General features: G+C 27.4%; 1 protein-coding gene across 3 annotated transcripts in view; it reads right to left on the reverse strand.

Annotated features, from left to right (window-relative positions):
* Positions 1-4,810: 4,810 nt before the first annotated feature.
* LOC107453931 (uncharacterized) overlaps positions 4,811-13,362 on the reverse strand; it is a 37,486-nt gene continuing 28,934 nt past the window's right edge. For all 3 annotated transcript variants that reach the window (XM_016070953.3, XM_016070951.4, XM_016070952.3), the window contains one exon: positions 4,811-9,171. In XM_016070953.3, coding sequence (XP_015926439.1) covers positions 7,541-9,151 — 1,611 coding nt within the window. In that variant the 5' untranslated portion in view covers positions 9,152-9,171 and the 3' untranslated portion in view covers positions 4,811-7,540. The remainder of the gene's footprint in view (positions 9,172-13,362) is intronic.

The following is a 13,362-nucleotide window of genomic DNA, read 5'->3' on the forward strand; positions in this document are numbered from 1 at the left end:
AAATAAAAAAAAAAACATTAAACATTTTTATTTATTTCAATTTTATCAGTCATCCTTGTTTTTCTCCCATAAATTTAAATCCTCCTTTAACTGATCAGCAAATAAATTGATCATATCATGTTCTTTATCACCATTCTAGTGGTCTTTCTAAATATTTCAACAACAAAAAAATAATTAAAAATAAAAGATACTAAATATAATGTTTTAAATTACAAAATAGTCATAACGAACTCAACAACTCTTCTCAATGAAATTAAACTCTACGAATCATAACACAACTGAACAGCTAAAGCAATGATGCATTGATAAAATAATTTGATACAATGGTACATGTTTCTCATTTAGATACTTTTTGTCATCAAATATATACACAAAACAAGAAGACGGATAACAATTTTGTTCTAATTTCGGCTAAAAATTGACAATCGAAAAATGCGTTTGCGTTTTAGTTTCACGTTTGTTCGAGTAATAATGTATGAGAGAAAAGTTTTTAAAATATATAAAGAAGCAACAGAATACTAAATTTGTATATTTTGAAAGTATTAAAAAGTATTAAGTATTAAAAAGTATTAAGTATTAAAAAATAAACTTGACTTAAAAAAATTGTTGTTTAATTATTTATTTATACTAAACAATTAATAAAAAAATCTGTGATTCTAGGGGGAAAAAACGAGATCTCTTATCGACTACAAAATAGTGTGTAGTATCAAGCAAACAAGATGGCAGCACTATTGACTTAATAAATACTTTTGAAATTTTTTATTCATTTATTCTTCGTGTTAGTTTTATTTTGAGCATTTCTTTGCTTTTCTATTTAAATTTTTTTATCTGTTCATAATTATTTATTTATTTCATTAATTATCTTAATTGTTAAAATTCGTTGAAAAAATGAAATATAATTACAGTGGAAATATAAAAATTTAATTTATCCTCTACAAATATATATTTCATCATTTTTTTTATTTGATATATCACGTAGAAAAAGTACATAAATTGTTTTAAGTAAAGAAATATACATTACTTTAAAATGAAGTGTTAAATTCCTCCTTGTGAACAAAATTTAATCAGCGATTATTCAGCGAATCTGCTAATATATAGATGGCAGCACTAAATTTCATCAATCTTCATATTCATCTTATCATAAACTTATTTTATTTACTATTTTAATTTTTTTTTAAATTACATTAGTAATTTTTTTTAAAGTATATAATCAAGTAATGCATAGAAAATTTCCTGATAGAATTTTTGCCAAGAGTTTAAGAATCTGCAATTCACTTCTGCTTTAGAATTTCACTGGTTTCAACAGTTGAAAAAAGTATTATAGAATGTTCTATTTGTCTGTTCAGTAAAATCCTGTTAATTATCTATCTCGCAAAAAATATTTTTATCATTAAAATAACTCAAATTTAATTTTAGTGTTCTGCACAAAATAAGGTATATGGCATTTATTTATCGTTTTCATATTTTATTTTTTTGGTGAAACCGACAACAGGAGGATTTCTCTTATGTTAAACACATATTAAGAAATTAAGTCAAAATTGAATTAATTATTGGAAGAATTTCATAGGAATTATTGAAGTTGATTTATTTATTCATTTCAAGTGAGGATATCATATGGACATCTGGATTTACAAATGCCTATATCTTTTACTTTAAAATTTCCAAACCTTCATTTTAAAATGCATAAAAATAAATAAGCAATTAATAATTTAAAAATGTTTTTGCATTGCTTTAATTATTAAACTTAAAATTTGCTTTACGAAATTTAATTTATGATGTAAACGTAAAAATATTGTTCAGATATTTATAATAAATCTCTCCAATTTGAGAAGTAAGTTGAATTATTTCAAATTCAAGCAATTAATAAATCTGGAACTTTGAACTGAAGAAAAGTAATGAATCTTCATTTATAGTTTTAAAAAAAAAAATTAAAAAATATTTACATATGCAATTACAATATTTACATAATAATAATTTTAAATCTATATGCTTTTTCTTCTATGCTGCCATCTACAAGTATTTTTTATCATTAATACAATTTATTAAAGTTGGAAGTTGCATTTTCAAGCTTACATATTGAACAAGCGTGCACTAATATACTGAGAAAATAAACTGAGAATAAGAAATAGGATGATTAATAAAAAAACTTTATAATAAACTAAGAAAAAAAAGGAATTACTTAAATTCAAATAAAAATTTAAAAAAAAGCGATTAAAATGGTGAAATTTAAATTTTGCGATAAAATGCACATTTATGAACAGTGGAGAGTTAACTAACAGATCATTTATAAGCCTTTGTTTTTATAATTATTATTTTGTACTGAAAGAGTCTTTTGAAATCTCTTATTACTATATATAAATTAAAAAGGCTTTGCAGCTTAAAAATTTTTATGCTGCAACAAAGAGCAACAAAGGACGAAAATATTATAAATAAATTAAAATGACAATAAAAAGACTTTTCGTTTCCTTTTAAATATTATAATAAAAAGATAAATAATAATACTAAAAAATGCATGGTTATAAAAATTAAATATATATTCAAACCTAATCAAAATCACATTTTTAAAATACTTAATTGTTGAGGAAATATGAACTTTTACATATATTTACTTTCAATTTTTTAAGACTGTTGGTATTATTTTATATTTATTTAAATATATCTAAAAAAATTATTTTTTATAACTTATATTAAATTTTGAAAATAAGCAATATTTAAACAATTATTAATTTTTCATCTTAAATTTTAAAGTTGAAAATTTACTAAAGTTTCGGCATTAAAAGAAATTTTGAAAAAAAATATGTAATATTAAATATTTTTAAAGTATTTTGAACTTTACGAGTCTATAAAATTAAATATTTACTTACATTCCTTTATTTTTAGTTACGTATTTTTATATTTTATTTATTTATATTTCAATTTAAATACAAAATAATTAGTAGTTGAGAATTTTAATCATATTCTGTTTCAAATAGTGCTTATTTAAATTTTTTTTATTTCATTTTTTTTTTTTTAAATACAGTGGTAAGTTTGAATTCTCAAATTGTATATGGGTGTTCCACAAATCGTGCAAAATAAACTGTTGACACTGATCAATTAATTGGTGACGAGTTGCAATAAAAAAAAAGTGACTACCAGTCGCCACCCGATCTCCACTTTTTTTTGTTAAAATGCACTTCATTTCCATGTTATTATTAATATTTTTTTAATAAAATTGGAAAATGTTTTAAAATGTAATGAAAAATAGCTTATCTCACTCTTGTTTCATAAACTTTTTCTTATTTTATAAATGAAGCGTTTAATATATTTTGAAAAATGCTTGAAAAGAAATGTCTTTTGTCTATGAACAGTTTTCTTAATCGCTTAAGGTTTTCAATTTTTTAAGAAAATAACCAATGTTAAATATAAATGACCACTGGTCAGCTGCAAAATTTACTAATTTTAACCTATAATTACTTACCATCAACCCTTAATATTTACAAGCATGCCACAGCAATTTTGGGAAAAAAGTTGTACTTGGCGTGTCAACATAAAACTTAAGAAACATGTTTTAACTGATTAAAAACAAATAGAAGTTTAGAACAAAATTAAACTTCAATTAAAAGTTTTTATACATAATATTTTCCAAGAGTTAAAAAATTAAAAAAACAAATAGGTTAAGATTGATGATACATAACATTTGCGTAATTCAATCAAATTTAGATATTTCTTTCTTTAATGTTAATAATTATAAAACTTAATTGTATATCGGATAATCGAACAACCCAGTTATGGGAATAAAATTATGTACATAGTAGCAAATTATTTTACGTGAAACCAATGTCAAATTTCTTTGATTAAACGATTATTTATGATTGCCATCTCGCTTAATCGCATAAAGAAGAAAAATGTATTTTTAAGAAATATTTCAAATTGAATTTTCGTTTTTCACTTAAGATGAGAATAGCCACTTAATTAAAGATATTTTATTCACTCACAAAGATTTGTTAACGAAATAGTCGAAAATTGATAACAGTAATAAAGTAAACGAGATTTTTTATCCTTTTTTTTTGGCAGTGTAGAAAAATGCAAGTTTAATGTCTGTCAAAGCAGTCTTTAATTACAGATTTCTTAAGAAATAATTTGAATTTTAGTACGTTTTCTTTTTTATTTTTCTACCTTTTATCAGCATTGAATCATTTTTATATAAATTTTAAAACACATATAATTATGACTGTTTATTGATCATCAAAATTACTTTATTCCTTCTAATCGTTTTGCTTTGTAATCGTTGTTGAACAGCAGACGATTTTTTGGATTTACGACTACCAATGTTCAAATCCGTAACCTTGCTGTTTTTGAACCCAACATAGAAGGCAAGGGAACTCCTAGATCAAATATGGGGAGAAATTTTTGATGGAAAGGAGATTCTAACCCATCATCCGTCTACCAATGAGGATATTTTACTTCAGCACTGTGGTCAGTGCTAACTGGGTGCGGAATTCGTATCGACCAGTCATGGCTGGGACTCTAACCCGGTTCACCTTTTTGGAGGGCGAACGCTCTATTCCCTGAGCCACCATGACTCCTAAAAATATTATAGTAAATATTAGGTGTTGCATACCTTTTTAAAGATGAATTTTGTAAAAGCAAAGTATTTTGGATTTGATGTGTACATTTTTTTAATCACGCCAGCAATTCACAATTGTCTAAAAATCAATTAAGGTTCTAAAGTTGTTTCATTGTAAAACTTATTTGTAATGACCATTCACTGAATTTTTAATTAATATCACATAATTTATTTCAACGTATGAAAATACCAAGAAAACACTAGTTCATTAACACAATATTATTTATTGTACTATTAAAATAAACATTTGAACATAAAATATTATATTAAATACACAACAATTATCACATGATGCACACATATTATAAAAAAGAGACAAGGAAAAAATACACAATACGGCAATCAAAAAATTACAAAGTGTTTGCAGCAGTTTGCAAACAGACAGAATTTCCATTTGGCTTACGACACAGTAAAATATTATTTGCAACTTTAAAAAAAAAAAAAAAATCATTTAACAAGTAAAAAATTATATATTCTGCTGCAACATAAATCGAAACTTTTGAGATCATGAAATGGAAGTTTAGTATACCATTATATAGCAAAAGTAAGGACAAAGTACAAATGACTTCAGCCCTTTGCAATTAGCCAGAATTTTGAATTAGTTTACGAGATTGCTAAGTGACGCTAGCAGTTTGCAAACAACAGAATTTTCAAATTAGCCTACTGCATGATAAAATTATTATTTGTAATTTTTTTTTAGTTAAATAAGTGAAAAAATTACATTTGCTCTCTCGCAACATAAATCACAAGCACATAAGCTGGAAAATGTATTAAGTATTGCCACTTGCCCGTTGATAAGCATTGTTAAAAATGTGCAATTACAAATAAAAAAGTTATGTACAATGTAAATGGAGAAAAAAAAATTATGTCTAATTAGTTACCTTCTCACTAGTTTTTTACATTTCTAGTGTTTACACATTTATCTACATTTACGCAAACATTATATTTTACAAAATAATTTAATTTATATATTTTCAAAAAAGTTGATTTAAAACGTTACATTTTTTTATTTTTTGTTCTTATTTAATCTAAAATCACACTATAAAAATATTTTGTCACAAATTAATTATACAAATTATCACAATTTTTGTGAGGTAGCGTAGTTGCATTTTACATATATAAGTCTCCGGAATTTACCTATACCTGTATTAATGGCAATTTTTATTATTTTCATTTCTAAATTATGCCCTGATAAACTAATAGGAAATTTTTATTTTTAATTTTTGACTTAAGAAATTAATGGCAGTTGTTATTTCTAACTAATGCTCTTATAAATTAACGCCAAATTTCATTTTTAACTTATTCCTTTATAAACCAGAGTCAATTTTTATTTTTAATTTATGCTTTTGTAAAATAAAGGAATTTTTTTAAAACTAATATCTGTATAAACGATATTCATGCTTAATTTAAAATTAAATTTGAAATGAAAAACATTTCTAGCAATATTTATGTTTAGTTTCATGAAATTCATAAAAATTTTCTAAAAATGCTCTTGAATTTAATTGCCTTTCTTTGAAACAATCAGCCTGTTTTTCAAAAGTTAAATATATGTGAATTATATATCTAATAATAGTCAAAGCTTACATATATATATATATATATGTATTTAATTAAGTAAACCTAACTAAAAATCATGAAAATAAGCTTTACAGCGGGTAAAATAGATAATTAAAAACAAATAAAAATCTTTTAGATTAAAACATGCTCGAAATCAAACAAGTATTTATAATAACATTTTTAAGAAGAGACGAGTTTTTAATTCAAATTATAAACCGATGCCATTAATTCTCCTTCCTCCTACAATTTTATGTACTTTTTCTGATCTTTTTTCAATGTATGAATGAATAATATTTTATTTTAATAAGCCATTATAAAAAAAACATTCATTAAACAATTTTGAAACCGGATAACCAAAATAATAGGCTTAATTTTCTTAAAAAATGAATAAAAATATAGATACTTGTAAACACTAGTATCTTCAAATAAAAAAAAAATAAAAAATAAAATAATTCTTTGTGCAGATCTTGAAAAAGTTTTCCTGTTATAAAATTAATTAAAATAAATATTTAGAAAATTAATTAGCTTGCAATTAATTTCTATTTAACATTAAAACACGCAATAGTTTTATAACTACAACACAAACATTTGTATTTAACGCTTTTCCTCACAAAATTTAAAAGGTATTTCAGCTAAAAAAAATACTACATTTATTTCTAAATGTAGAACATGACCTGTCTTTAATAAATTTTGATAAATATAGGAGGTACATCGAAAAATTGTAAAAAAATATATAAAACAATTAAAAATTTTAAAAAATTTAGATGAAGGATTAGAGGAAAAGTCCAACGTTTAAAAAAATCACTTAATCTGTTTAGGTCCGGCTATGAAAGACCCTTCATGGTCCGGCTTTAGAAAGAAATCGTTTACCAGTCCCACACGCTCCGAGATTATAATGTTAGTATATACATACTAAAGAGTAAAGATATTCTAAAAGTACGTATATACTATATACTAAAGAGTAAAGCGCGTATATACTATGTAATAAAATGAGATGCAATACGTGGAATATTGAATAGAGATCATGTCCTAGTGATCAGAAAGACTCGTTTCTTATATGATTCCATCGACCGTGACTGGAAAATCACGTGATGACGTCCGTGTGATCACGGTCCTGAACAGATTAAAAGAACTAGGGCTCATTAGGACTTTTTCTATTTGTACTTTTCTCTATAATGTTAAATGCCATAACCATTATGGCCTAAAATTAAATTTAGCATTTAAACTATATTTTAAAATTTGTCAAAGTTTTTAAAATTTTTAAATTGTCCCTTTAAAATCATTGAACACTGCTTTCAACTTCAAGCAGGAAAAAAAAATATAAAAAAGGTTATTGTCCTAAAAAGTTGAGCACCAGTTTTTTCTTTTAGATGAAACTTAAAGACTAGGGCTCTCTGATCTATCACAAGTCCTAGATCCATTATTAAATGCGAATCCTCTGCTCAACCTCTCAACCTCGTCCTTAAGTTTGTCAATTTCGCTTCTCTGGTCATAAGCTGCCCTTTTAAATCCACTCAATTCAGCTTCCAACCTCAAATTAATGGTCTGAAATTCAGCCAACTTCATCCTGAGAAGCGTGTTCTCCTGTACGAGGTTCCTCGCCCTCGTGGCGATGGCGTCTTCTTTTAGACGTCGAGCGTCTCTGGAACGCTTTGCGGCTAAGTTGTTTTTCCGTCGCTTCTCGAAATAGGCAGCGTCCTTCTTTTCGTCGGGATACTTCTGCCCTTTCCGGCGTGCACTGTTGCCTTCAGAGCCCTGCTGAGGATTGTTGGAATGCTGTGATTCGTCAGAAAAGCAGTCTGAAGCATCGCGTTGGACCTCGATGGATGCATTAGATAGCCTAGAACTGGAATTAGATTGCTGGTGTGTGGGTGATTCATTTCTAGAGCTTTCAGTAGGATTATATGTGGTAGTAGGCTGCTGAGGTACCTCCTGGAATCTAGGAGGAATCATTGTTGGGCAATTCTGAAACGGATAATTTAGAATTTCTTGTTCATATATTTTGAAAGGCCGAGCAGCTTTTGATACCTTTCTATCACCATTTGTTTCAGTAGAGCCATATTTATATGCATGACCATTGAGAAGTCCTCCTTGACCACCTAGTAGTCCACCCTGACCATTCAAAAGTCCTACTTGACTGCTTAAAAGTCCACTTTGACCACCTAAGAGTCCTCCTTGAGGTGTTAGAATTCCTCCTTGTCCATTGATAAGTCCAGCTCCGAAAGATCCAGGAAGCATGCCTAAATATGGATTGTAGCTTGAAATGTTTGCTGAACACAAGCCTTCGTTTGGAATTGACTGGCCAAAACCATTTACCACACTTTCGTATTTTTTTGAGTGAGATCTATATTCTTTAGGAACACTTCCGATATTTCCAAAACCAATTTCAGAGTTTCCTGCATTTATAGGAACATCGTATGAATTCCGTGGGCTTTGTACGAATTTTCCAAAACTTGGCAAAGGTAAGTTGGGTACGGGTGTTTCTTTATGTCCATTTGTGGTTTCATCATTGTGCATATGCACTGTGGGATTTACAACTGAGACTTTAGGCCGACATGGGTTAAAAGTTTCAGGACTTAGTCTTGGTCCTGATTCGGAACAATCGACCACGTGATCTCTAGTATTATGTGACATTCTCACTGCTGTATTCTTTCCTCTCATTTCGAAATCAGAATTGGGAAAACTATTTGTGGGAGGAGATATAGGAGAAGATGTGGCTGAAGGTGACGATGAGGCAGATCTGGCTGAAGGTGGAGATATGGTTGAAGGAGGAGAAATGACTGAAGGAGGAGTGAATGAGTCGTTTCCATTTTTGACTGAAAAATCCAAAGGGGAATCTTGGGATTGTGAACTGTTACTCTTTGGAGGAGTTGAGACGTTTAGATTGCCCAGGTCGGGCTTCATCTCTCTTTCTTCATAATCAGCACCGCTTTTTCTTTTTTTAGGAGGCTGAGCTCGATATCCGTTGTAAAAGCTGTTGCCATCCATCCTTAACAAATATTGAGATACTGAAAATGGAAAAGAAAAAGAAATTTGGGTTAACTATTAGAATCAATAAAACAGTTTAAAAATCAAAATAGAAACCAGAAGTTATTTCAGTTACTTATTACTAAAACATGTATTCCGAATTAATACAGTCATGCATTATATTTTGAAGAGTGCAATAATCAAAAGCAATTGAAGGGGTAGAAGGCATAAAAGATGATAAATTTTAGGATTTTGAATTAATAAAATCTGTTTAAGCTGAAGAACTTAAATTTAATAACAATTTTCTTGATTTTTTTTTTTAAGTGTAGAAACAATGTGGGAAAATGGTATGCAAAAACAAAGGTGAGAAACAAAACTGGAGAAAACCGGAAAAAAAAGGATTAAAAACAAAACAAGGAAGCCACAGTAGTTGAGAGGAACAAATCAGAGTGAAATGTATTTCCAAGCGATAAGGAGAGTATCGGTCACTGTGCTCATTTTTTTTTTTTTTTTTTTCATCAAGTGATATGTTACCGCTTTAGTTTTTTGGAATTATTTATTTAATACCTTGCTAATAGTTAGATGAATTTCAGTTACATGAATAGTTATATGAATGCCATTTTGAAGGAATTAAATGTATTAATTATATATTCGAATGAAATTAGACATTTTTCTTCAAACACTAAATGTAATAATAAAATTTATTCAATGCTTACGGGGGAAAAAAATCTTTGAAAACGGGGGATTGACATATTTGTTGAAATTTAAAAGTTCAACTCCCTGAGGGATTGCTAATTTATATAGTATTTTTAACAATGCTATGGTATATTATAATACTTAATTTGCAATTAAAAATATTAAAAAAAAGTTATGAAATGTTCCTTTTAGTCGATTTCAATTTAAATTTTTTAGTTTAATTTTAGATTAATTTTTTAACTTCTTTAGAAAAACATCTAATTACGTTCGAATGATTATTTAATTAATAGAAAACACTTGCAGGAAAAAGATTAGTTTGGAAAAACTTCTTGAGAAGGCCAAGGCCCACCCTGGGCTGTAGAGCCATTAATGATGATGATTATTATTATTTAATTAAATTAAATTCGGATTTAACAACGCGAACAGGACGATGAATTTCTATAATAGTTAATGTGTCCCCCCCTTAACTTGTGCACTAGCTACTCTCTTCGACAAAACTTAAGAAGTAGTGTGACAGATTTTAATTTAAGAAAAAATTTATTAAAACTATTTAATTCATAAAATAATTTAATTTAAATCCAAATTTATGAAAATCATTTTTAAATTATCTCGGGGTACTAGAGAATTAATGGGATAGAACACCCCACAACTAGTTTTTCCTTATATTTTATATTTATTTTTTTATATATTTATTTTTGTTTATTTATTTATTTTATTCATTTACTTTATTTATTTATTCAGTTTATTTATTTATTTTATTTATATTATTTATTTAATTATTTTATTTATTTATTTTATTCTTTAAATTGATTACTTTCTTCTACATCTCAAATTGTCTGATTTAAATGACTAAAGATTTATGTAAAAAAAACTCGTATGCTTTTCAAAGTTGCATTAAATTAAGCATTTTATCTCTAGAAATCAGTAGTCTGAAGTAGCGCGCTACAAATAGTGAAATTACCGTATTCGCTATCCTTTTTTGTAACTTGTAGTGTAATGTTCTACTTTTCTAAAAAAAAAGTAGTGCAGTGAAAAGTGCGATGAAACACTAGTTTGTAGCTAATCCTAGCATTAGCTTAGTAAAGAAACGGGATTCTGAAGCAACTAATTTTTCGAATTTGAGACGTACAAATCTTCACAGGTCAGTCAATGAACGCTATTTAAAATGACCCTATGACTCTGAGTTGAAGGGAGCATATTTTCGATATATTTAATTTCTTAGAAGAAATTAAAAGTGCATTAAACATTTTCACGAAATTTCAAGTGTTTGAACATTTCCTAGCATTTCTTAAATTAAGTATTTGTTGTTGAGAAGGGCATGAAATGTTGAATTAAATAAACAAATTTAAAAAAAGCAACTTTTTCAGAAATATAAACTGTCTTATGTGAACATCAATAAATATTTCTAAATAATTCTTCATGCATAATATACATGAAGAATTATTTACAAATTGTCCCTGGCAAATTTATTAGACGTATGTAAATTATTCCATGTAAGGATTTAATTAAGGATTTCAGAATTAATTATTCCATGTAAAATCTTAATTATCTGGTGATACTGTACAGCATTATTGTTTTTACGCGACTGAAACTGGTTTGCACTTGCTTACGCTCGTGTATCAAATTGGTTAATGCAATACGTTAAAAATAAATACAAATAGGAAGTATATAAAAAATCTCCTGAATAAAAACCCATTACATGTATGTTTAAATATAAAAGTATTGCCTATAAACTCGTGCAGAACACGTAATTATTAAAAAACCACAGTGCGTCTAATAATTTGGTCTAATTATTATAATATACTAATATAATACCTTATATAATATATATAATATATCGTCTAATGTATCCAATCGTCAAATTTGTATCATATATCGTCTAATTTAACCAATTGATACACGAACAAGTGCAAACAGTAGCGTAAAAACGATAAAGCTGTATAGTGTATCACGTGATAATTAAGATTTTACATAGAATCTTAGAGTGCATCTAATAATTTGGCTATGGACAGTTGGAGAAAATTTAATTTTCAAGCAAAGATCAATTCTTTAAATTAGTGACTACATTTAGGAAATAGCTTGTGGTCACTACATTTAAAAAAAAAAGTAGTTGTAGTTGTAGTTAACGGGGGTTGTAGTTATAGTAAGTTACAAAAATGTAGTTTTTCCGGCTACAAGTGGAAAATGCCTTTAATTATAGCCATTTTAAGAGGCAGGGGTAATCTTTCTTGAGGCCTGATACTGTTTCATCACAGACATAAACCATCTAATGATTACACGTTTCCGGTATGCTTGTCAAAACTTTCTTTTCCAGCAACTTGAATGAGTACAAATTATTCCTGGTCGTCTGCAACCGACGTCCTCCCCCTGGGAGGGTGGGAAATTTGGTTCCAAAAGCAGGAGGAGGGATGATGACCGTCTCGTCTTGGTCAGTTCCGTTTCCCCTCTTTCTAATCTTCTCAGTTGGAGATTTTAACCACAATCAATTAAATGGTTCACATATGCTAACTTCCATTATTGTTTCCAGGTGTCGAGCAGATTAGCAGCATTCGATTCGAAAGATTCGTTCGTGGGAAAACATGATCAGCAACAGAGGGCAGAGAAGACGAAATTGACAATTATTATCGTTAAAATATTTTTTCCCGATTAAAAAAGAGGAAAAAGAAATTTATGCACGTTTTTAGACAGATACTAGATTGCCCAAGGAAATCATTTTGACTGCTTTTTAATTGGAAAGAACAATGATGTAAATAATGACACAATTTCTTAGAATTTTGGGATTTTTTGTACAACATATAATTCTTTTTCATTATTAATATTTCCTAATTACTTGTTATATAATTGTAAATAATATAAAAAATATTAAAAATTAATTTAAAGCAAATTTCTGTACACATTATTTATTCTCTTACAATCCGGTCATTTTGACCGCTTTTGGGCAATAAGTATATACTAAGTTTCAATTTTTCTAGCGTTAATAACTAGGTCCCTTTCATATAAAAGGGGGGAAAATAATATGAAAAAGGTAACCTTAAAATTAGAGGAAGTTTATTTTTTAAAAAAACTTTATTTTGCCTTTATTGGATAACCTTTATACATGCTTGTTTGTTCGTTTTTTTTTAAACAAAATGACAGCTTACCTTACTTTATAAAAAAAAAATTTCCTTAAAAATTTCGAAAAAAACATATGACCGAATTTCTTGATAGTGCTTTCAAACCTATTTACTGTAAACTATTATGTCAAACAAATTTTGCGGAATGTTTACTCTTTTAAATTGAACTAAAAAAAAAAAAAATACAATTTTGAGAAGAATAACTTTTTTTAAGTCAACACTTTCTAATTATTACCTAATGAAATTATGTATGCCGAGATTTTGAAAGAATATTTAAAAGGAATAATAATTTAATTCAAAACAATGTATATATATGAAAGTTAATTCGTCGTGATGAAAATATATAATTTTAGTTTAACACCCCCCCCCCCTAAATAAACGTTAACCTTATCTCACCAACACTACCTTAAAATATATATATAT

Source organism: Parasteatoda tepidariorum, chromosome 8 (assembly GCF_043381705.1).
Source record: "Parasteatoda tepidariorum isolate YZ-2023 chromosome 8, CAS_Ptep_4.0, whole genome shotgun sequence".
NCBI classification, from domain to species: domain Eukaryota; kingdom Metazoa; phylum Arthropoda; class Arachnida; order Araneae; family Theridiidae; genus Parasteatoda; species Parasteatoda tepidariorum.